General features: G+C 36.9%; 1 protein-coding gene across 8 annotated transcripts in view; it reads left to right on the top strand.

Moving 5' to 3' along the window:
* Arid4b (AT-rich interaction domain 4B) overlaps positions 1-26,083 on the top strand; it is a 124,475-nt gene that overhangs the window by 71,840 nt on the left and 26,552 nt on the right. For 3 of the 8 annotated variants that reach the window (XR_361039.5, NM_001414215.1, XM_008771764.4), the window contains exons 12-17: positions 1,557-1,629; positions 4,048-4,142; positions 5,175-5,272; positions 7,778-8,018; positions 8,525-8,700; positions 16,107-16,367. Coding sequence is in view for 7 of the 8 variants with exons in the window: in NM_001414215.1 (NP_001401144.1) it covers positions 1,557-1,629; positions 4,048-4,142; positions 5,175-5,272; positions 7,778-8,018; positions 8,525-8,700; positions 16,107-16,367 (944 nt within the window). In the remaining variant the exon portion in view is untranslated. Of the gene's footprint in view, positions 1-936; positions 1,048-1,556; positions 1,630-4,047; positions 4,143-5,174; positions 5,273-7,777; positions 8,019-8,524; positions 8,701-16,106; positions 16,368-26,083 lie in introns of those variants that run through there. The other 5 variants (XM_063276774.1, XM_008771765.4, NM_053421.3 and 2 more) reach the window with 3 other exon arrangements.

Genomic DNA, 26,083 nt, shown 5'->3' with positions numbered 1-26,083 from the left:
ACCATAACCTCCTCCCCACTCCTCCCACCCCTCTGGAATACAGCATATATCTCTCCCTGTCTCTATGTCTCTCCTCACCACTCTTATTTAGGTTTATTGCCTGTTATTTTTCTTACTAATTTATTGGTAAGCTCCTCAAAGAGAAGGATTCTATATTATTAGTTTATTTCTATTCTTAGTATTTATTATAGTGCATAACCATGGCAGGTGGTCATAAATATCAGTTATTGAACATTTTGTTGCTTAGATTTGTGTTTTACAAGTACTTTTTAAAAAGCAAATCTGGGTGGAGGTAGGGTGGGGGTGGAAGGAAATCTGAGATCCATTTAAACAGTTTAAGTTAAATAAAAACTTAGATGTTTGGAATAGAAACAAAACTAATGTGGTTTAAGTCAGATATTTTACCATAGTGACATTTAGGATGATGTCAACTTTTTTTGTAGTTCACTGCCTTGCCAAAACCTGGCATATATGGGCTGTTTAAATTGAGAAATGCAGTTTATCACAAGCAAGTTAACAGTTGTCATTTATTTTGTGTCTAAGTACCAATCTAATAGCTTATTAATATGTCTGTTTTGTTCTTTTTTACTGTTCTTTGCTCCACAAAACAATTCCCCTCACTAGAACAATGACATTGGATATGTGACTTTGTTTAGCATATTAGCTGGATCTCCTATGACTTTTAGAACTTTTCTTTCAGTTAGAGTAACTGCACAGCTTGCTTGTATGTGCTGAGTCATTTTCTCTGCAGTTACTCCTCACGTTTCTGTCACAGCAGGCTCCATAGGTTTTTTTCTTCTATTTGATGCAGCACCTAGCACAGTGCCTACACTTAAGGTGCTTTTTGTTTGTTGAATGGATGAAAGTCAATGAATCGTGAGTTCCTCCATCTTACCTACTACCCTGCTCCTTGCAGGTTGCTTCAGGACCAGCTCCCTACTGCCACAGCCCTTGGCCACAGCAGCAAGAAGCTAGTCCCTCCCTTGTAATTGATAATTCGGGGAATTATTTTATTACTTGAAGATTTCCCTAAGTCTGAATCTTCAGGTATTGTAGATCAAGTTTGTTCCCCACTTCACTGATTATGTAAGCTTGAAGTACTATACAGTGGGGCTGCCTATAACGAAGGATACTTAGAGCAAATGGGACCTGTGTTTTCTGAGTTCCTTGAGGAGCAATAATGGAATCAGCTTTGATGTTAAACTCTAGCCCAATTTTAATATACGTGAGAATAGGTGTTCTTGAGCCTGTGACCCTGATTTAAAGACTAAATCTCTGGTAACAGCACAGAGATCAACAGTTTTATTAGTGCCTTTTCTTATACAAAAATTGACAGTTGGAATTCTGTTGAGATATCTTTTAAGAAGTATTTATCTAGTGCAAAATGTCTAGACTAAGGTGGTTTTGAACAGCTTAGTAGTAAAAAAATATTTTGTAAACTGCCTTTGGAATATTTAAGTGAATAATAGTTTTTGCTGTTGGCAAGAAATGTTGCTTGCATTAATAAAATTCTGAATTGAGGAAAACAATATCTTTTCTCCTGTGATTAAAATTAGGAAGAAATAGAACCATTTCCAGAGGAAAGGGAGAACTTTCTTCAGCAGCTGTATAAATTCATGGAGGATAGAGGTAAGTGTGTCACTCTTACTGTCTAAATTCACGGAAGGTAGAGGTGAGCATGCTTACTCTTAACTGTGTGTGAGATACAGAACAAATATTGGACTTGTTTGGTATTGAGTAAATCTTACCATCCAACCTCATAGAAATCCAGAAATCATAGCAAGAAGAGACGTCAAGGCTAGATGCTAGTTCTTGTTTTTAATCCCAACATAGGGAGGTTAGTGCAGAGACTGTGAGCTTGAGGCTGGCCCAGGTTACATGGTAAGATCCCGCCTCAAAAAGTTCCTTCTCATACAAAATAAAAAGTAACCTAAAAACGGAAAAAATAAATAAATAATTAAATAAATGGCAGGCTCCAGCTGAGTGGGACAGCTTTCTGAATTTGCTTAATGCTGCAAAAGAAATGTAATGAATAGGGCTGGTGATGTGGCCTAGTTGGTAACAGTGGTTGCCTGGCATACATGAAGCCAAATTCTATTTCTACCATATAATCCATAGAGTGTGGTGTGGGAAATGCTTGTAATCCTAACACTCTCCAGTGGAGTGAGATTAGAAGTTCAACACTATCCTCAGCTGCATAGCAGGTTTGAAGCTAGCCTTGTATATATGAAACCTTCCGTAAACTACACTCTTCTCAGAAGAAGACAAGGAGTAAAACTGGGCCTGGTGGTATGAGCCTATAATTTCAGCTATTCAGGAGGCTGGGACAATGTTGTTTTGTCCCAAAAAGTAAAAAAAAAAAAAAAAAAAAAAAAAAGTTGAGCTGCAGTTTACTTGGTAAATTACTTGCCATGTCAGCATAAGTACATGAGTTCAGTCCTTGTTACCCATATTTTAAAAAGCCGGGCATGGTGGCATGTACATAGAACACTAGTGTCGGGAAGACAGGGATAGGAAAATCTTGAGTCTTGCTGGCCAACTAATTTAGCCAAATACACGAACTCCAGGCTCAGTGAGAGACCCTAAGGGAAAAAAGAAGCTTCTGACCTCCACGCACATGTGCTTATACAGTAACACAAACACATATAAAAAGTAAAGGGGGGGGGGGAACTGGCAAGATGGCACAGTGAATAATGTACTGACTGCTTGCTTATCCAGAGGACTTGCACCCACATATCAGGTAGCAGCTGTCTGTAGCTCTACCCCTAGGGGACTTGAAGCCATCTATTAGCTTCTGTGGTCATCAGATATACATGTGGTGTAAAGACATATACATACATATTCATATAAAAGAAAAATCTCTAAAAAAAAAACCCCTAGTGGGCCAAGTTAATAGTTCAGTGGTAGAATACTTGCCTAGTATATCCAAGACATGTTCAATTCCAGGTTTTACACACATAGGTATGCATGCAGCAGCAGGACAGAGGATGTAGTCTAACTTTTTGAAATTTACTGTACTAACCAAGACCTTCAGGAACTTGTTCTGTACTGATGAATAGTAGTGGTGGTTGTGGTATGAGTATTTTTTTTTATTCTTTAATGTTAAATATTTTTTTATCTGTGTATTTTGTTTGCGTGGAGACTTAGCCTAAGAAGTGTGGTCTTCCTTACAGTTTTGTGTGAGTTATAAAAAAAGTACAGAAAATGATTAAAACCTAATTAGAGAAGAATCCATTCATTCATTCATCCACTTGGTTTTGGGAATGGATGTTGCAGCTTGTCTCTCTTCTCTTTCTCTACTACTTTGTAACATCTTGAAGTTTTACTTAGTGTCTCCTTGTAATTTCCTCTGTCAGAATGAAACAGAAGTATGGCTTTACTGCAGAATCATTTGGTGTGTTAGTGAGTTAATAACTGATTAATAGGTGCCCATTGTATATCTCAGTACTTTAGCTTTTCTCAGTTTTATCTCCCTAGTGTTTGAAAGGTTTGCAGTTTGTCCTGCTTTACTTGGTTTATCCTTGTTTTAGTTAGGGTTTTACTGCTGTGAACAGATACCTTGACTAAGGCAACTTTTATAAGCCCAACATTTAATTGGGGCTTACTTACAGGTTCAGAGGTTCAGTCCATAATTGTCAAGGTGGGAGCAGGGTAGCATCCAGGCAAACATGGTGCTGGAGGAGCTGAGAGTTTTCCTTTTTGTTCTGGAGGTAGTTAGGAAGAGGGTCTTGAGTTCCATGCCCACAGTGACATATTTCCTCCAACAAGGCAACACCTCCAGATTGTGCCATTCCCTGGGCCAAGCATATACAAACCATCACAGTCCTCTATATCAATATCAACAGAGGAAAGATGCTAGAAAAAACCTAAAAATCTGGTGTACAAAATTTTTAAAATAATGTTGTCATGGGTTTAGATAAGGAAGTGCTTGTATTCTGTTTGGGTCCTGTGGAGTGTAGGTGGTAATAATTGGTATTATGTGAATCCTTTGAGATTTTAGATTAATATATGTAACGCAGGGTGCTAATGTATTATGTGTTTTAATAGGTACACCTATTAACAAACGGCCTGTGCTTGGGTATCGAAATCTGAATCTTTTTAAGTTATTCAGACTTGTGCACAAACTTGGAGGATTTGATAACGTAAGTATTATAATCAAAAGTGAAATGTGCTTTTTATACCATATGTTTCCTTAGGGATCATTCATAGACTTGGTTTTGGGAATGGATGTTGCAGCTTGTCTCTCTTCTCTTTCTCTACCACTTTGTAACATCTTGAAGGCTTTACTTAGTGTCTTCTTGTAATTTCCTCTGTCAGAATGAAACATAAGTTTTAGCTTTACACTTTATTTGCTGTGTTAATGAGTAAACATTAAAGCATCATGAAATAACGGATTAATAGCTGCCCAGTATATATCTGTCATGTCTCAAGTTATTGTCTATTAACGAGAATGTAAAAAGAAAGATGTAATATGCAGTTTACAGAGAGTACATGTCTGATTTCCTTTTTAGTGTCAGACTTCAATGAGGTCTTAGTCAAGGCACAGCCTTAGAGATGGAATCACTCAGTTTTTTTTCCCCCTTTCTTTTAAAAATGGGATCTTAGTGTGTAGCCCTTACTGGCCTAGAACTCTCCATGTTGCTCAGACTTGCCTGGAACTCACAGAGCTCCACTTGATTATGCTACTCCCTCCCTCCCTTCCTCCCTCCCTCCCTGTTTCCCTCCCTCCCTCTAAAACTTTTGTGTTTAAGCTGATCTGAGATGGTGTTTTAGTTACCCTGTATGGGTCATTTAACTCAGAGTGTGCTCTAGATTAAAATACTTTACAAAGTTCACTGAGTAATTTGTCTTACTAGCTTGTGAATTTGATAGGAAAATGTCAGTTTTTCTTTTTGTTAGAAGTGTTGATTTAAAAATAATACTTTTATATTTACTATAACTGAATTTATTTCAAAGTTCAATAGCTCAATATTTACATACTTAGAGTGGTCTGGCATTTGTTTGAGTACTCAAACTTTTTATTTGTAAACCACAATTAAAATTTATCATTTATTTTTCATGCATTTGAGCCTGGACCCAGTAAATGTAGCTCACCATATTTGTTATGTGTGCTAAAATGTATTACTGCCATCCCACTTCGAATTTAAAAATTTTTATTTCCCTTTGTCCATTAGATTGAAAGTGGAGCTGTTTGGAAGCAAGTCTACCAAGACCTTGGCATCCCTGTCTTAAATTCAGCTGCAGGATATAACGTTAAATGTGCTTACAAAAAGTGAGTCGGTGTACTTGACGTGACTGTCTTCATATCTTACCTAAAAACAACATGCAATATATCATTTAACTTAAGCTAACTTAGAAGAAACTGAAAATTTTTACTATTTAGTCTATAGAAATAATTCTAGATATTAAAGAATCTGTAAAGAAAATGTTAGATTCCATCATCATGTGAAAAGTACTGCATAGAAATTAAAAGCTCATGTCCCAGAGCCAAAGGTATCCTATTAGCTGTGGGTATTCTTTGACCCTATCTGGCTTTCCTTAAGTTTATTTTCCCTAGTTTATTTACAAAGGGGTCACTATGGCTTGCCCATTAGGAATGTTCTGCTTTTGAATGAAGTTTACTAAAGTGCCTTATACTTTGCATATTATAAATACTCAAAATAGATTTTTACCATTTATAATCTTTATAGCTTCTCCTTTGTATCTACTGTTGTTACTTTTATTTAGATTGTAACTTTTCACTCTTACTTCAGGTATTATTTTTGAAGTTCCTTGGGCGCTTCATGTGTTTTGACCACATTCACCCCTAACTCTTTCTTCTCCACCCACCCAACTTTGTTTTTCTTTCTCCCTTTCCTTTCCCTTTCTTTCTCTCTCTTTACTTCCCTCCTTTATCTGTCATTTTTTTTCTACAAGACCAATTTGTGTGGCCTAAATATTTTTAAATGTATGTTCTTCTACTTGGAGAGTGGTTAACTTACCAGGGATTATACTTAGAGAGAAAATTCTGTCTGTCTGTCTGTCTGCCTGCCTGCCCGCCTCCCTCCCTGCCTGCCTGCCTCCCCGACCCCCCAGCAGCTAACAATTACCAATAGTTCCATAACTTGGGTGGGATCGAGTACTCAATTTGGTCTGGTTTTGTCTTACATAGGTTTTGTACATTGTATTACAACTACTTTGAGTTCATGTATGTAGCTCCCCTGCTGTGTATAGAAGACAGTTTCTTTGTAGCCATCCACTACAATAGGCTGTTGTACTCCTTACATTCCTTCTTCCACAGTGGTTTCTGAGTCTTGGAAGGGGAGTAGCTATATATTCATATACACATACACATGTATTTTTTCTGTATAGGACTGAGCATTCTGCAGTCTCTTATTTTCTGTACCTTAGCTACTAACTATTTGTGGACCATTGTCTACTGCAAGTAGAAGTTTCTTAGGTGATCTGTGAGTGTAATGGTAAATTATTAGTTTAATATTTGTCCATTAAGCCAAAGATTAATAGGTTCTCCTTTAGGGCTTGTGACCTAATGACACAGGTTCTTAGCCTTGTAGTGGTACCCAGGTATGGGTTTTGCTCTGTGGAGTGGGACTCACAGGAAGCAGTTGATTACTCCCACAGTGTTTGTGCCACTGTTGCCCTAGAGGGCACGTTTTCCAGGCCACAGTCATCATTGTAGCTGGAAACGTTAAAATAGTTGGGTGTGATTAAGGATTACTTTTCTCCTCCCGTAGTTTACTTAGCACCTTTCAGACTATAAAAGACAGCATTTTGGGATGAGATATCCACGTTTCTAGTAGCATGAATCCTATAACTCAAGCATGTGGTGTCTTCAGTAGTAGTATCTTGCTCTCCAGTTCTGAAGGGTAACCAAGAGCAGTTAGGTAATAGCTTAAACTTAAAATGTTTCAGGGGTCTATTGACTATCAGGCCTATAGCCTTCAAAGGCAGTAAGTAACTCATCCCCACTGGGCTTTTCATTTGTTATCTTCTGGTGTCTAGTAGGGGCATTGTTGATCGATTACTGCGTAATGTGTTTTTAAAAGGTCTTTGTTATTTATTCCCTTTTCTAACACACCTTCCATTCCTTCACCCCGGTTTAACTCTTCCTGTTCCATTATTCCCTTTTTAACTTTTTATACAAGTGTATTCAATCCCTTCCCTTAAAGGTCCCTTCTTTTGGTTTCTTAGTAACCTCAGACCTTTGTGGGTATTTCAGATGAAGTACACATATTCCGAAGATTGAACATTAACATTTACAGACAACTGAAAACCTGATGTTTTTCTTTCTCGGTCTGGTTTACCTCACTTTAGAGTGATTGTTTCCACCTCCATTCATTTACCTGTGACTTTAAATAGTCAATTGATTTTATTTGATACAATGTTTAAAATGGGGGGTGGGGCGTTTCTGGGCATGGTGGCCCATGTCTGTAACCCCAGAATTTGGGAGACTTGAGATAAGAGAGCCAATAATTTTAGGGTTACACATTTAGTAATTTTTCTCTCAATAAAAGATGGAGAACTATTAGAATGTGTTAAGATGATCATATAACCTAAGACATGAATGCATATTAACTAACAACTTTGTAAAGTGGCCACTGTAATGCATCTGTGTGACCTCCAGGAGGCTTTAGCATCTTCTCCGGCTTCAGGCCACCCCCCCTCCCCCCGCACCCCCAATGAAACAAAAAGAAAACAAGCTAAAGTAACCCTACACACTATTCAGTAATGTATTTGAGTGTTTCTTGCTAAATGTATCGTTTTTGCATGTTTCCAGGTACTTATATGGCTTTGAAGAGTACTGCAGGTCGGCAAATATTGATTTTCAGATGGCATTGCCAGAGAAAGTTCTTAACAAGCCATGTAAAGATTGTGAAAATAAAGAAATAAAAGTTAAAGAAGAAAGTGATGCAGAGATCAAAGAAGTAAATGTGGAAGACAGTAAGAACATGATACCAAAAGAGGAGACGCCTGCTGAGGATGAGAGTGAAAGAAAAGAAAATATCAAACCCTCTCTGGTAACCATATACCGTTAATTGTCATCTGTCATCTAGATAGATTTTCTAATCATTTGTGAAGTTCTTCCAATCAATTTATTAGCTTTCTATGCATTATTATTCTTTTTTTTTTTTTTCTTCTTTTTGGAGCTGGGGACCTAACCCAGGGCCTTGCGCTTGCTAGGCAAGCACTCTACCACTGAGCTAAATCCCCAACCCTGCATTATTATTCTTCATTGTACCTTTTTTTAAGGGTGTTTGTTAATTTTTGATTTGATGAGGATTAAACACAGAGTGCCAAACTCTTCTACTGAATGTTTCTGAAATGTTATTTTAGGATAGTTATTAACCAGACAGGCTTAGCAGTTTTATATGATGTGTTCTTTAAAATGCAAGAATATGCTGACATTATCAGTAGTAATAGCCGTAACATATTGGTTGACACCTCTTGTTGCTGACAGCTAGAATCATTGATTTAGGTTTAAGTTTTTACTGTTTTTGGTTTAGTTCTTCTGGTCTTTCTCTAGGGAAGTAAAAAAGGCTTATTAGAATGTATACCTGCACAATCTGATCAAGAAAAAGAAGCTAACATTACAAAACTAGAAGAAAAGGAAAGCTTGGAAGATAAAGACGGTGCCACAGCTAGGGCCGAGGAGGCCCTCAGCACAGAGGTAGATGCTGAAGAAGAGCAAGCACGATCTGGGTAAGATACTTGCTCTGCTTCTGATACAGTGTGGTTGGATGCAGCCTTCTTATTTGGTCTTGTGAATGTTTGAATCTAAATTGATTTATGACGTATAGAAGAATCATTTGCATTTGTTAAGAAAAATTGATTCTTTCAGAGACACTACTAATGTGAATTGTTGAAAAGATCATATTTTTTGATCTATTCTTGCTCTCATCATAGAAACCTATAAATAATTTTCTTGAGGGAACAGTATTCTTTACTGCACTAAGGTCTGCTCCTGACTGGGTAATGCAAGTTATGAAGATGACACAGAAACTGTTGGGGCTCCGGGTGTTTGTCTCTTAAGCAGAAAGTGTATGGGTCGTTTTGGCTGTGTGTGATGAGTCATACTTACTTGATTTGGCTACTTGGGAATGTTGACTTAAGTGGTCTATTGGTGGGTTCTTAGCTTTGTAAGAATCTTTGGCTTTCATCTCTGAGACTTTAGAATAAAATGATCTAAGTGCTAGTTACTCTTTTCAATAAGTGAAACCAACTGTTCTCATTTGAGGATTTTAAAAATACAGCTCCATTATACAAACAGGGAAGAAAAAACAAAACTAAATGTGCCCAGGTAAATATAGTAAGGACATTTATTTTCTTCTCTCTGTGTATGTGCACAGTTGAAGTATACTTTCCTGCCGTAGGAGATTATTACAGTTTAGAAACTTAGTAAAGATTGGGATTTTTACCTGAAGGATGTTGATCTGTTTAGCTTTATAAATAGAAAAGAAAACAATACGATATGATGCCTTGGTTATGTTGTTTTGATTGGTTTTTGGTATATAAACTTTCCCTGATTGGCGACCACCAAGAATTTTATCTGTCTTAACTTATAGGAGATTAAAAAGGTTAAGACTCGTAAGATGCTCTGGTTGGTGTTTGTTCTTTGGTATCTGTTTGTTACACTGTGTCTTTTTTTTTTTTTTTTTTTTGGAGACAGGGTTTCTCTTTGTGTAGCCCTGGAATTCTCTGTAGAACAGACTGACCTTGAACTCACAGACAGCCCTCCATCTCTGCTCCAAAGTGCTAGGATTAAAGGGATGTGCTACCATAGTCCCTCTTTATTTACATTTTAAATATTATCCCCTTTCCCAGTTTCCCCTCCAGAAAACCTCCCATCTCATCCCTCCATCCACTCCATCCATGAGGATGCTCTATCAATCTGTTGGTTGCCATTTTTTTCTGTTGACAGTGCCCTTTGCCTTAAAGAAGCTTTGCAATTTTAGGTCCCATTTGTCGGTTCCTGAGTTTAGAGCATAAGCCACTGGTGTTCTCTTCAGTAAAATTTCTCCTGTGCCCATGTGTTCTAGGCAGTTCCCCACTTTCTCTTCTATTAGTTTCAGTGTACCTGGTTTTATGTGGAGGTCCTTAATCCACTTGTACTTCAGCTTTGTACAAGGAGATAATAAGAGTTGCAGTCTTCTACATGCTGACCACCAGTTGAACCAGCACCATTTCTTGAAAATGCTGTATTTTTTCCTACTGGATGGTATAACTCCTTTGTCAAAGATCAAGTGGCTGTAGGTGTATGGTTTCATTTCTGTGTCTTCAACTCTATTCCACTGATCTACCTGTCTGTCTCTGTACCAATACCATTCAGTTTTTATCACTATTGCTCTGTAATACAGCTTGTGGTCAGGGATGGTGATTTCCCCAGAAGTTCTTTTATTGTTGAGAAGTTTTCACTATCCTGTGTTTTACATGAATTTGCAAATTGCTCTTTTTAACTCTGTGAAGAATTGAGTTGGAATTTTGATTGGAATTGCATTAAATCTGTAGATTGCTTATGGCAAGATGACCATTTTTACTATATTAATCCAATCCATGTGCATGGGAGATCTTTCCATCTTCTAAGATCTTCTTCAATTTATTTTTTCAGAGGCTTGAAGTTCTTGTCATACAGATCTTTCACTGGCTTGGTTAGAGTGACTCCAAGGTATTTTATATTATTTGTGACTATTGTGAAGGGTGTCATTTCCCTAATGTCTTTCTCAGCCCCATTTGTCCTTTGAGTAGAGGAAAGCTACTGATTTGTTTCAGTTAATTTTATATCCAGTCACTTTGCAGAAGTTGTTTATCAGCTGTAGGAATTCTCTGGTGGCATTTTTAGGGTCACTTATGTATACTATCATATCATCTGCAAATAGAGATATTTTGACTTATTCTTTTTCAGTTTGTATCCCCTTGACCTCTGTTTGCTGTCTAATTGCTCTGGCTAGGACTTAAAGTACTATATTGAATAGGTGGGCAGAGAGTGGGCAGCCTTGTGTAGTCCCTGATTTTTGTGGGATTGCTTCAGTTTTCTCTCCGTTTAGTTTGATGTTGGCTACTGGTTTGCTCTATACTGCTTTACTATGTTTAGGTGTGGGCCTTGCATTCCTCATCTTTCTAAGACTTTTATCATGAAGGGGTGTTGAATTATGTCAAATGCTTTCTCAGCATGTGATAAGATGATCATGTGGCTTTTTTCTTTGTTTATATAGTGGATTACATTGATGGATTACCATCCCTGCCTCCCTGGGATGAAGGTGAATGATCATTTTGATGTGTTCTTGGATTTGGTTTGGGAGGATCTTATTGAGTTTGTTTGTTTGTTTGTTTGTTTGTTTATTTATTTATTTGCTACTCATAAGGGAAATTGGTCTGAAGCTCTCTTTGTGTCGTTTAGGTATAAGTGTGATTGTGGCTTCATAGAAGGAGTTTGGGTAGTGTTCCTTCTGTTTCTATTTTGTGGAATTGTTTGGAGAGTATTGACACTAGGTCCTCTATGAAGGTCTAATAGAATTCAACAGTAAATCCATCTGGTCCTGGACATTTTTGGTTGGGAGACCTTTAATGACTGCTTCTATTTCTTTAGGGGCAATGGGACTGTTTAGATGGTTTATCTGATCTTGATTTAACCCTGGTATCTGTATAGAAAATTGTCCATTTCATCCAGATTTTCCCGTTTGGTTGAGTATATATATTCTTCTGTAGTAGGATCTGATGGTTTTTTGAATTTCCTCATTTTCTGTTGTTATATCTCCCTTTTCATTTCAGATTTTGTTAATTTTGATACTCTTTCTGTGCCCTCTGGTTAGTCTGGTGAAGTGTTATTTATCTTCCTTGTTGATTTTCTCAAAGAGCAAGCTTCTGGTTTTGTTTATTCTTTGTGTTCTTTTTGTTTCTACTTGGTTGATTTCAGCCCTGAGTTTGAGTGTTTCCTGCCTTCTACTCCTCTTGCGTGTATTTGCTTCTGTTTGTTCTAGAGCTTTCAGGTGTGCTGTCAAGCTGCTAGTGTATGCTCTCTCCAGTTTCTTTTTGGAGGCACTCAGAGCTATGAGTTTTCCTCTTAGCACTGCTTTCATTGTGTCCCATAAGTTTGGGTAGGTTGTGCCTTCATTTTATTAAATTCTAAAAAGTCTTTAATTTCTTTATTTCTTCCTTGACCAAGTTATCATTGAGTAGAACATTGTTCAACTTCCATGTGTATGTGGGCATTCTGGGTTTTTTTTTTTTTTGTTATTCAAGACCAGTCTTAGTTCATGGTGATCTGATAGGATGCAAGGGATCATTTCAGTGTTCTTCTATCTGTTGATGCCTGTTTTGTGACTGATTATATGAACTCTTTTGGACAAGGTACCCTGCTGTGCTAAGAACGTATATTCTTTTTTTTTAGGATGAAATGTTTTATAAATACCTGTTAAATCCATTTGGTTCATAACTTTTGTTAGTTTCACTGTGTCTGTTTAATTTCTGTTTCTGTGATCTGTCCACTGATTAGATTGGGGTGTTGAAATCTTCAATAATTATTGTGTGAGATGTTATGTGTGTTTCGAGCTTTAGTAAAGATTCTTTTATGAATGTGGTTGCCCTTGCATTTGGCGCATAGATGTTCAGAATTGCAAGTTCATTTTGGTAGATTTTTTTCCTTTGAGGTATAAAGTATAAAGTCTCCTTCCATAACTTTTGGTTGAAAGTTGATTTTATTACATATTAGAATGGCTACTACAGTTTTTTTTCTTGGGACCATTTCCTTGGAAAATTTTTATTCCAGCCTTTTACTCTGAGGAAGTGTCTGTCTTTGATTCTCGGATTTTGTGATCCTGAACTCCTGGCTGTGTCTGATCTCCTAGGAGTGGAGCCTCCTCTGGGATCCTGGGATCCTGTGATCTTGGGAGTTTCAGAGCACCTGGGAGTCGGGCTTCCTCTGGATGGTACTTGGTGTGGAGCCAGTCCCCACGGGTCAGACCAGGAGGAACCGTGCCCCTTGCTGGGGGGAGGGTTCTTGTGTCCCTGGGTCCTGGGAACCTAGTTATTCTGGGTTTTCGGGCAGAAGTTGTGGCCTCTCCTGTGATCCCGGGAGTTTCAGAACACCTGCGACTTGTGGAGTCACTGTAGAACCAGCGCCCAAGGTCTGCTCAGGGCACTGGTTCAGACTGGAAGGGAACCTATGCCAGTGACTTGGCAGGGATTCCTGTGTTTCTGGATCCCAGGGGTCCCAGTTACTCTTGGTGTTGAGGCAGTTGTGGCCTCCTCATCTCTGATCCTTCAAGTATTAGAGGACCTGGGAATTGGGCTTCCTCTGGGTGTTGTGGGAGTGAGTGAGGATCCAGCACCCAAGGTCTGCTCAGGGCACTGATTCAGACTGGAAGGGCACACTGTGGCTTTTTTATGACGATGACAATGATATAAGTAGAGTAATAATGTCAAACCAGGAAATTCTGGCATTTCTCTGTTGTGAAAGTTTTATTTTGATGTAGTTTGTTTTCCAAACAATGTTCTGAAGAACATAGCTAACTTTAGAACTGTCAGGCTTGCTCAGTGGGTAAAAGCATCTGTCCTACAAAGTCTGACTGCCTGAAGTAGAGCCCTAGAAATCAGTGAGAAGAGAACCAACTCCCCCAAACTGCCCTCTGACTCACACACTCGCCCTCTGGCTCATTATGCTTGTACTCATATAAAACATACATTAGCACAATGATCTTTAAAAGACAAATAACATATATGTGTGTTTACTTGTATGTAATATATATATATATATATATATATATATATATATATATATATATATATATATATATATATGAGCTTAGTTTTTAACGAGTGTGTTGGTTATAATGGGTACTTTCAGGAAATTCCTTTCTATGCTCATTGACTTTTGAATTTGCCAGTAGTGCCTTTGAAAAAACAGAGCCGTTTTCCTTGATTAATTGCCAGTATCTATGTTGTTTGCTTCTTTGAACTTCCAATGTATAGTTTAATAAAATTTTGTTTAGTTTTGTATCTGAGATTGATTTTAAGTACATATTTAAAATTTTTTGATTGGTCTATTAAAATTTCCGTGTACTGTTTCCACAACCATGTGTAGGATGTCTTCATGTCTGATAGTAGTGGCATGTGCCTAGTGGCCTCACTGTACTCTTTGATGTATGAGTCCGGTATTTTCACTGATTATTTTGGTGCTTGCTCTTCTTTGTACCGTGCTCCCCATTACTCCCTTTTTCTCAGATGTTCACGGTGGAGTCCTGAAACACGGACAAGCCGTATTTTTTCAGAGTGCTCTCCTAGCAGTTTCAGTGTGTTATATAAATAGCATAAATGAATACAAATTCGTTTAATGTTCTTAATACTTATAAGGCCATCTCTGATGATTTTGTACTTACCTTTGCTGATTAAAATATTTCATGCTAGAAATGCTATTGATTGTTAAATAACAGTTCATGCTCTTCATTTCAGATGAAAGCTGTATTCAGTTAAGTCTAGATTTCTAAATACTGACTGACTTGACTCTATTCTCCTGTTTCTTTGTGTGGAGTTTCTGAGAACAGGGCCTTGCTATCTTGCCTTTGATCAAGAGATTCTCCTGGCTTAGCCTCCTGAGCTCTAGGATTATAGGGTTGAGCTGTCATTTCAGACAAAGTTGATAGATTTGTGAACTCACTTGTCATTCCATTTTATCTGTTAGTTTTCTCATTACATATGTAATTATATAGTAAGAAATGATAGCTGAGACATGCTGTCAGTCAAAAGATTTTTATGAAAGAATTTAAAGCTGAAATTAGTACCACAGGGGCTTTTCTATATCTATTTTCTTATAATTACACATTTCCAATGTGTATGAAGGGACAGATCCTCTGTGAGAGACTTGCTGTTAGTGCACTCACATTGCAAAGCAGACAAACTGCCCAAATATAACACTGTATTTTACATTGAAATTTATTTTATATAAAACTAGTGATTGGTAAAGATTCAGAATTGGAGGTTTTTAAAAACTTTTTCAGTACAGATTTATGGATAATGTAAGAAGAACATAAAGGCTGACATAGTGATGAACTCTGGAGTCTGTGGCAGGAGGATCAAAGTTGAAGGCCAAGTTTGCCTACATAATGAGACACTGTCTTAAAATTCCAATGAAAAAGAAATAAAGGAATATAAGTGTCCACTCTTAGGATCTATGTGATATTGAGGTGATGAAAATAACTTAGTGTTCCTACTATGATCGTTTGTGTTTCTGTTTTCTATATTTGGAATTGACCTCTAAATCTTCCTACTTTTAAGAAGCTTTCATGTTGAAAGAATCTATGCCAGAAAAATTCAATAAATGTCTGGTAAAATTGTGATACTTGCATAATTTATGTGACCATAGTAGAAAATCCCTGTGAAAGTCAAAATTATATTTCATTTACTTCAACATTTGAGAATCTGTTTTGAGCATGTCTTAACATTACTAAGGGTCACCATTAATTAGTGAATATTTTGTTTTAAACATACTAATGTTGGACATGTTTGTTTTAGAGTAAGTTTCCATCAGAAAATGGTAATGAAGTAAGTGTGTGTGTGTATGTGTACATAAACTGAGTTGTAAAGCACTTCTGTAATAAAATATGAGAGAGTGCTTAGGCAGCCAAACTAGTTTCCTATTGTTCATCACAACTTATATTCCTTTGGTGAAAATCAGTCAAGGAATCAATCAGTCAATCGATCAGTCAATCAATTAATCAATCATCAATCAATCAATCAATCTTAATCTCTGTCTTTCTGTCTGTTGTTTGAGCAGGGTCTTTCTATGTAGCCTGGACTGACCTGTGAACTCACATTGATCCTCCTGCCTACATCCTCCCAAGGACTGGGATTACAGTGCAGGATTTTCTTTCTTTTTTTTTTTTTTATGTACTTATTTTTGCTTCTTATTTTTCCTCTAAAACTATCTTTCTGACACTTGTCCTCTCATACAGGTTTTAGTTTTAAATACTAAATTGAAATTCAGAGCATTTTGTACACACGGAACCAGCTGTTCTGGAACAATCACAGCCACGATTTTTATCGGTATATGTGGTTTGGAACTGAAACTCATGAAGTAACTTTTATTAACTCTTCAATTTTTTAAACCTTTCAAGAGATGAAACCAATAAAGAAGAAGATGAAGATGATGAAGAAATAGAAGAGGAGGAGGAAGAAGATGAGGAAGAAGATGAGGATGAAGATGATGATGACAACAATGAAGAAGAGGAGTTTGAGTGCTATCCACCAGGCATGAAAGTCCAAGTGCGGTATGGACGAGGGAAAAATCAAAAAATGTATGAAGCTAGTATAAAAGATTCTGATGTCGAAGGTGGAGAGGTCCTTTACTTGGTGCATTACTGCGGATGGAATGTGAGGTAACTTGAGTTTCAGCTAGTGATTATTACAAACACTTTTAAAATACTTTTCTATTTAAAAACTTACATAACAAATTACAGACTTACTAGTACTCTAACTGAACACATTAACATTAAAAATATCAAGCTTTTAGCCTGTTAATACCTCACTCGATGACACCCTACCACTCTACTTCGTGTTTTCAGCACTTCACAGACATCTTTAGTAAATGGAAAGTAGGTCTAGACAGTTAAGTCTAATACATGTTTAATAGAGTATACACTGGAAAGAAATGATAGGAAAACCTCACAATGATAATGGGTTTTGCTTCTTGACTTCATCATATCATTACCAGGCTGCCTGCTTTCTCCACTTAAATCCTCACACTCTTCTTTGTGGTCGTCCAGATTTCAAAGTCTGAATTTCTTAAGAAGCATCACTGATTTTTTTAAAAGACCTTATTATCAGCAGCTATATTAGTATCTTTTCAGAAGTCATAGGACCTTATTTGTGTCTTTGAAACCAAAGCTGGAAAATAGCAGCAAATGTGCTAAGAGTGAACCTTCCTACTGCTCCTGAGTCCAGCCAGTGAAAGACAAAGCAGAGGTCCAGGTCTAGGTGTGGTCAGAGATTTAAGATTTTTATCTTGCACTTTTTCAGTTTTATCTAAAATTGAGAAGTCAATTTGTAAGGCAAACCATTTAGTTGTCTTTTCACAGTAACTTCATTAACTTTGGAATGTTTATTGTTAGGTAGTAAATTAAATGTATGAAATCTAGTTGTAGTTTGTGAAATTAGGCTCAGTTGTTTCTATTGGTGGTTTTTTCAAGGGAGTCCTCGTGTTTTTCAGGAAAAATACAGTTATCAGGCTTTATAGTTAAATTTATTCTTGGAGAAGAGGTGTGGCTTTTGGTCAAGTACCCACTCAGTACTGTGAGTCCTTCAATTCAGTCCCTGCTGTCCCTTATACACGAACATGAAGCTTAATGTTTGTGGGAAATTCTAAGAAAAGATTTCAAATTCTCATTTCTTAGAAGCATACCTTTTGTTCTGTTGTAACAGCAGTAAGTTCTGCAAGTGTGACCTAGAATCTGATTGCCTTTCCAATTTGAGGAAAGTATAATTTTATGTATTCATATATAAAAGTATATGTATGACTTTTAAAACACTAGGAAGAATATGGCAACTTGAGTCAGGAAGGGAGTTCAGAGACTGAATTTCTGATAAAGAAGGTAGTAAAAGTATGGATTTCAGGATACTTTCTTACCAGGGCTTTGAAGTGTAGTTGTTCTGAAGCATAGACTTTGCCAGGTGGTACATGGTACCCTGCATGGAGTCTGTCCTCATAGCTGTGGTTCTTCTGTCTGTATTGTATGCAGTTCTCTCATTGACAGGTTGGCTGATAGGAGAAACCTCAGATTGTTCTGTGGTCTCGTTGTTGGACGGATTTCATCTTACTGAGTAAAGGTGCTAAGGAGGTCTTGTTCTGCCCTCAGGTACTTGCAGACGTAAGTGTGAATTAGGAAGCCTGAGGGCCGAGCCCCCCAGCTCCAGGACCACCGCAGGAGTAGAAAGGCTTGCTGTCTCTCAGCTGTCTCCATCCTTCATTCCTAGTTACTTTGCTGATTTCTACACAGAAGCAATATTTCCTCTTGGCTTATATCAAGTGCTTGAAATTTCATGACCGATGAACAGGATTTAGACACAGATTCCACAACATTCAGGCTCGATTATCTTTACTAATTGGTTTCCTAAGCAAAAGCAAAGGAAACAAAATATGGAGGAAATCATTTCACACTTTAAATCATCATATTTTCTAATTTTTTTTTTAAAAGAAGAGATTGACCAAAGAAAAGCATAGCTAGTTGGGTTGCAGAAGGTACAGAGGATATTTAGTACTTCAGTTTTGAAATTGATAGAAAGGAAGATTTTAAGTTGAGGCAATCAGATTTGTAATGACCCAGGAAGGGAAGTGAGACCTGATCCAGCAAGCCATGCTTATGTTATTAAGACAGATGCCATCTGTTCTGACCTCAAGCAGTTCTGTGTTAAGAACTTTGCAAAGAAGATCCTAACAATCTCGATGAAGACCTCTGGGGTGGATCTGCATAACTTCTGCAGCACAGAGGACAGGACCGTGCTTCAGCACACTTAACAGTTAATCTTCTTAGTGAGCATGCCAGTGTCCCCACTATTCTCTGTAGTAATTACCAAAGAGTGCCCTAGTGATGAACCAGCAAGAACTGTTGTTAATGTTGATGTTTCTTCATGTCTAAAACTAATACAGAGGACTACAGCAAATCACCACCAGCTCTTCAGTTATTTCCTGTGATTTTAGAGGTCTCCAGCGTTATTGTGTATATTACCGTTTAACGAAATGTTAGACTTGAAGCTTTACGCATGGGGGTTTATGAAACCTCCATTCGCACTGGTTCTCGATAGATGCTTTATTTAGCACATTGTGTATGGGGCTATTTGTGTATTTTATCTGACTTCTGTAAGAAAATTTTTCTTTAAGGAAATAATATCTTAATTTAAAAAAGTTTTATTGTTGATTTCTGTATATTTTTCTGAGATGCATAAATTTAAATATTGTTCATATCCTACTATAAAACATTTTAATGAAGATTATATTTATGTAAGCATTAGTATTGGAAAAAGTTCTTTGCCACACATGGAAGGATTAAAAAAAAACTATTTTATTTAAATTTACTTAAAGTAAATTTGGAGCTCTTGAACCCAAACCACAAATGATATGATACCAGTAGTGATCTTTTCTGATAGAGTGATCTTAAGTTACTGCTAAATGATAGAGAATCACCATGCATAGGGTACTTGGTTTAAATCATTCCATGAATAATTATTAATCCTTCCAAAATAACATACAACATAAAATAACATGAAAAATAGAAATAAAATTAATGGATTAAAATGATTTAAAATTACAGTGCTTCTGAAAATATAGCTTTGTAAAATTTTAAGAATTATATTCCTCTGGGTGGGCTGTAGCTTAATGGAAGAGCACTTGTTAAGCGCTTGCAAGGCCTTAGGTTCAACCCCTAGCAGTACAGGTTCAGGAAATTATAGTATCTTAACCTTTTTTTAACTGTGAGAGAGAATCAAAAGAATTTTTTAATATGTAAAAGTGTTTTGCCTACATTTATGTCTGTGTGGTACCTACAGAAACCAGAAGTGCTTATTGGATCCCCTGGAACTGGAGTTACAGATGGTTGTGAAGCACCAAGTAGGTGCAGGGAACTGAAGTCTGGAAGAGTAGCCAGTGCCTTCACTCACTGAACCATTCTCTAGTTCCTACTTTGGCTAGTTTTAGTAGTAGACTTTCTCTTGGGGTTTTTTGCTTTTTTGTTTGTTTTTTAACGTTAGCAATGTTAATATTAGCATGGTTATCTTAAGTGGTCTGTTGAGATATCATGTCCTTGCCAAATAATAAGTATAGGATTGGATTTAGAAATATATGCTACATAGGTAATTGTACCACTCAGTGTTTGAGGCAGAAAAAATATGAGTTTAGTGCCAGCCTGGATTATACAGTGGAACTTTTTTATTTCGCCCTCAAATAACATACCATAAATGTCATTGAATGTGGGATTTGTATCCTTCCTTGTTTCATAACTGGACATATTAGAACCATTTAGGTTACTCGACTTTTAGATACATTTTTACTATGTGTGTATGTATGTGTGAGTGTATGCTACTTGTGTACAGAAGGCCGGAGGGCATTTGATCTCCTTGAACTGGAGTTACAGGGAGCTGTGCGTTGCCTAACTTATGTGTCAGAACTGAGCTTGGATCCTCTGGAGGAAGTAATGTGCACTCTTAACCATTGAGCCATCTCTGTAACATCATTGCCTTGTGATATATATGAACTTTAAGTGAGCCCTTACTCCTTTTTTCAATTTTGTTTTTTCTGTCCACTCTCTTATTTTCTTAGCAGACTATTTTACATTGTTTCTAATTCCCGCCCCACCCCTCACCCCTCTAGTCCTCACTTTCAGCTGGTAACTTTGATTTGAATTTTAATCTGGCTGGGAAATTGAAGCAAGAAGGAAAATTTTACTAATTTATACTAATTTCTTGCTTTCATCTACAGTCAGGCTGTGTATTTGTCACCTCTAGTCACAAGTTAATATGCTCATGTTTAGATATTGTCTTGTAAAAGACACCAGCCTGTTTTCTTGACCTATTCAAATTATCTCCCCCCACCACCACCACCACTTGTAGACTTGCACTTACTTCTTCTGTGTCAAAGAAAGCCCTGTCTTGAGCCTGCCTGGTCTCACTGTGTCGTTTCTGTGCATCAATCCATGAACTAGTGGACAATGTTATTTGCATCTGTCCTGTTTTCTCATTTATGGGTAAGCCCACTCAGATAGCCCCACATCCCATACTTTTAGAATAGTACTTACCAGGATTACTAGGTTTGGAATCCTGTCTTTGACCAGTAAATGTTACCTCCAGCTGGTCACTCCTATGGCACTCTTCACTTGGATTCTGGCTGCAGCATCTGCATCTGGCTTTTTTTTTACTTTCCTTAATTATCTTGTGCTTTATTTCTTATTTGTATTTGGAAGGTTTCTCTTTAATTTTTTTTTTTTGTCTTCTGGTAACTACTGCAGTTTATTACTTTATGTTGCTGTTTTTCTACTAATCATAATAACATGATTCAAATAATAAGCTTTCTGAGCTCAGGAATATAACTTCTCTTCAGAACACCGATCTAGTCTGTTTGTTAGCAATTGAGAGACAGATTGGGAATCCTCATTTCTTAGGACTTCTTTTTCTTTTGTTTTTAAAAAATTACTGAATGGTTACTTTTCAGCTTAATTTTCCTGTTCTTCTTCTAGACTATTCTACCCTTGTTTTGTTGTACTTCAATGTATTCCATACAGTTGAATTAGTGTACTGAAGAAACCATGCAAAATCATGGTGTTTATGCTTTGAGATTATTGTAACAATGATAAAAAGAGCAAATACTCTGGAAAGTCATCCATTGTTCTTTAGTGTAAAAGTTAAAAGCCATAAAGTGTATCTCATTTGATAATTTTGTAAACTTGTTTTAGAAGAGATTGACTTTTGAATTAACCACAGTGCAGGAGTACAAGTGAAAATCAGCATCGACATCATGAAAAAGATGAACAGTTCCATTATGGTTATACTAGAGAGCCTTGGTCTATCTTTGTATTTTCAGCTCAAACTGTTGACTAAACCGGGGTCTGTCTCATTGAGTAGTCTTATAGGTTAGCAGATGTTTCAAAAATATCCACTGGACATATTCCATATAATAATTTACAAATTAATAAGTACATCTTCTGGTTTTTTTTTTTTTTTTTTTTTTTTTTTTTGGTTCTTTTTTTTTTTTTTTTTTTTTTTTTTTCGGAGCTGGTCCTTCTGGTTTTTTTAAATACGTACAAATACAATTTCCTAAACTTAATCAATTATTTGAAAAAACACAACTTTGGGAATGTTTTTAAAATTTATATTACATTGTGCTGTTAGTGCCATAGCTCTTACCATTTGCAGTGGCCTGAGCTTGGTCCATACGTGTCCAGGATATTTTCAAATTACATGTTATCTCTGCCTATAGACCAACTCTAGCATTAGAATCAGAATCCTTAGGAAATGCTATTGGTAGAATGACTATACTATTAATGAGCTTCTTCTGACAAAATTTAAGTACAAGAGTGCTATCATATTTGTGTTTCTGTCCTTCTGCTGTTATTTGCGTGGTGGTGGTGAAGATAAGGTTTTACATAACATAGGCTGGCCTTGAAACCTCCTGTGTAGGTGAAGGGTGAGCTTATTAATCCTCCTGCTCCATCTCCTAAGTGCTGGTCTTAGAGATGTGTGCCACAGTGCTTGACTCTGTGTCTTATCTTATCCTTTTCTTTCTCTTTTTTTGGTGGTGGTGAGGGGGAGGTGTTGTTTGGTTTGGTTTTGTTTTTGAGACACGGTTTCTCCCTGTAGCCCTGGTTGTCCTGGAACTCTCTGTAGACCAGACTGGTCTTGAACTCACAGAGATTTGCCTGCTTTTGCCTTTCGAGTGCTGGGTTTAAAGGCATGCACTGCCACTGCCAGACTGCTATTTATTCTTAATTTTGATGAATAGCATTCATGTCATTCTATGGGTGTAATAGTAAGAGAAACTCGTAGCTTTCTCTGGTGAGAGCAAGGACTCAGCAGTTGCCGAGTGGGTTTCCTTTAGCCATGTGTCAGTATTTTAAATAAAATATGTTGTCAATAATTTTTAAATAGAGTACCAGTTTTAGAATTTTGATATTTAACTTAATAGCTAATTATTTGGGGTTTTTCTTTGTAACAGCCTTTACACATAGGTAGTTTTAAAGAATTGTATCAACTTGCTTTTGCTCTGAAAGTTTGTTTTTGCTTTGTTTGCTTTAAGACAGGGTCCCACTCTGTACCCTTGAATTCACTGTGTATACCAGGCTGGCCTTAAACTCGCAGAGATCTTGTCTATCTTTGCCTCCTGAGTGCTGGAATTAAAGGCGTGTACCACCATGACCAGGTGTTCTGAAAGTATTTTAAAAACACCTGTTTCTGGGTGTAATTTGTTTTTTAAAGGTATGGCTGAGTATGTATTACTATGTGCATACAGTATTTTTTTGAAAGCTGGGTTTCAGAAAATGTGTCAAAGTGTACATAATAACCATTTTATAGACAAACCTTCTGCTGCTTTATTATCACCAAGTGATTTGCCGATACAGCCACACAAAAGTCATAAAGCTTTTCAGAACTTACAGTTTTCTCTGGTGAGAGCAAGTACTCAGTGGTCTCTGAATGGTTTCCTTTTGCTATGTGTCAGTATTTTAAATATATTAAAAAGGTCACATCCAGCATAACTTCTTCTTTCAAAAGGTTTGTATCATTACTTTGCAGTTATTGTTTTGCATTGTCTTCTAGGTTAAATTGTAAGCTCCTTGCAGATAAGAGCTGTGTTGTGACTTCATGCTTAATATACTGATAATGTGTTGAATAAATATATAGATTTTGACCATTTTTAGGCGATGAGACATCTGAGTCCTTTGTATTAGGTAATTTTAGTATATATCTTCTCAGATTAGGCATTTATATTTGCCTAGCAGTTTATATGAATATCAGATGCTTATCTAGGTTCTATATAAGATTATTATATAATGTGCTAATAATGGAAATTAAAAGCTGAGGCTAACCAGTCCTTTATTTACACACACACACACACACACACACCCGTTTTGGTAGTACTGAGGCTCAAATCTAGAGCGTTTCTTATGCTGATCAAGTGCTTAACCACTGAACTAACACTGCTTAATTAAAATAATCAGGCCTAATTTAATATTTGTTTTAATTATTAAAAATTGTTTCTGAATGGGAAAAACATAAGACAACAATAGTCCTCTTCCCTTATACCTGCCAAGGTGAATCTTTTCTTGCAATGAAGAGGCTATTTATTGTTCCTTGGTACTGTTTAGTAAAAGAGGGGAAGGCAAAGGCAGATGGGTGTGTGGCACATCCAGTCAGTCTCTCTGCTTTCTTGTAGCCATAAGACTTTGTGCTTGAACCTCAACAAGGCAGCTGTGCGGGTGAGCCAGTGGGTCAGGAGACATGTTTATCATAGTTCTCCAGCCTCCTTATCATGAAGCATGCTGACTGACGAACAAGAGTACAATAATTTGACAGGGTTCATCTGAACAACTGTTGCCCAGTGTTCTCTCTGCTCAATTGAGATCCATACTGGAATGTGTACCCTGATTCCCTGTATTGTTGATTCTCTTCTCTAAAGTCATTATGACATTTTCACCCACACTTTCTTCTTCTTGGTATTGCTATTCCATTCTCTCCCTTAGCTTCCTTAGCACCTCCTGTCTCTTCCTTGTCTTTCTCACATTGCTCCCCATTAAGACATGTCTTCATGATTCCCATTCTAGTTTTGTGATCTACACTCACACCTCTACATACATCCATATAAAACTTACTTGAGAAATCATGATGTATTTTTTCTGAGCCTGCCTTATTTCATTTAGCATAATGATTTCTAGTTATCCATTTTCCAGCATGTGTAATGATTTTATTTATAGCTTGATAGAATTTCATTATGTATGTATATGTATCATATTTCTATCATCCATTCATCTGTTAATGGATAATTAGGTTGCTTCCATTTCCTAATTATTGTGAATGGTTGGTATCCTATGTGATTCTTTTTTTTTTTTAATCTATTTTTTCCTCTACTGTCTTCATGTGTCTGTGTTTATGTGTGTGAATGCAGATGCCCTCAGACTCTATCCATGTACCTTACTTGCTAAGTTATCTTCCGGCTCCTTCCTATTGATTCTTAAACCACTAACTGACTTGCGGGAGCCCCCTGTACAGGCATGTGATAGTCCAGATTATGACTCTATCACATGCTTGCAGTAATTCTTTGATTCCTATTTGTTGATGTTGATGTTTCTGAGACACAGTCTCTCTCTGTATCCAGGTTAGCGTGGAGCTTTCCATCTAGGAGCTTTGGCCTCCTGGATGATAGATTATAGTTCTTTAGTGTGTTCAGCTCCAACATTTAGGTATTGTTTTTGTTTTTGATACATGGTTTCAATATGTAGCTCCTAGATGGCCTGGAACTCCCATTTGTAGACCAGAGTGACCTCAGACTCAACAGAGATCTACCTACCTTTGTCTCCTCCTGTGTTGAGATTAAAGAAATGTCTATCAATTTCAAAAGAAATATCCAGCAATTCTAGTATCCTTTAAAGTTGTATTTTGAGGGATGAATAAATGTTCTATTTAATAAGGTATCTCTGAAAAAATTAAAAATATTTTGCTTTTCTGTTTCTTAGTTAAAATTTTTCATTATCTTGTCACCAGGTTTAGCCAGTAGGAAGCACAGTGTGCTTTTGTGTGGAGCTGAGTCAGCAGTTTCACTGTGGTCTGTGAAGCACCAGCCTAAAGGTTGCTTTAGGTACTTGTAGGTCTTCTGTTTGTTGTAACATGAAAACATGTTTAATCAAACGGTGACCTATATAATTGAACTCTTTTTCCCACCAGAGGAAGGTGGTAGCTTTTGAGATTGGGTTGCTCTTTGTAACCCAGACTGGTCTGGAGCTCACAGTTTGTAGCCAGGCTGGCCTGTAGCTCCTGAAACTCTTCCTTTAGCCTCTCAAGGCCTGATTCATTACAGCTTGTTAATTTAGTTCTTGATTTGGGACCTTTGTTACTTCACCATAAATGCTTGCAATAATTAAACTTTATTTTCAGGTTTTTGTGTTTGTTATTAAAGGCTGGAGTCACAGCTTAGCATATGAAAGGTTATTTTTAATCACTAATACTACAGACAGATAAATAAACAATAACAAATAGTTGCTCTCTTTATGGGTATAACTTTAAAACAGAAAAAGAGAATGACTGAGTTACTTTCTATTCTGCTTTTTTTAAGATTTATTTATTTATCATGTATACAGCATTCTACCTGCATGTGTACCTGCAGGCCAGAGGAGGTCACAGACCTCATTACAGATGGTTATTAGCCACCATGTATCGCTGGGAATTGAATTCAGGACCTCTGGAAGACATAATGCTCTTCTGGTCTCCTCTAATGTTCCTTTTTTTCTAGCTTATTTTTTTATGGAAAAAAGTACTCCTTTTTTGATGTACATAACTTAATGTGTAGTCAGCAGTATTTTGCACCTTGTAAAATTCTGAAGACTTTGATCATTGAATTGAG

This window comes from Rattus norvegicus, chromosome 17 (assembly GCF_036323735.1).
Source record: "Rattus norvegicus strain BN/NHsdMcwi chromosome 17, GRCr8, whole genome shotgun sequence".
Classification (NCBI taxonomy): domain Eukaryota; kingdom Metazoa; phylum Chordata; class Mammalia; order Rodentia; family Muridae; genus Rattus; species Rattus norvegicus.
The sequence above is the reverse complement of the archived record's forward strand: the minus strand, read 5'-3'. Positions and strand labels throughout refer to the sequence as shown.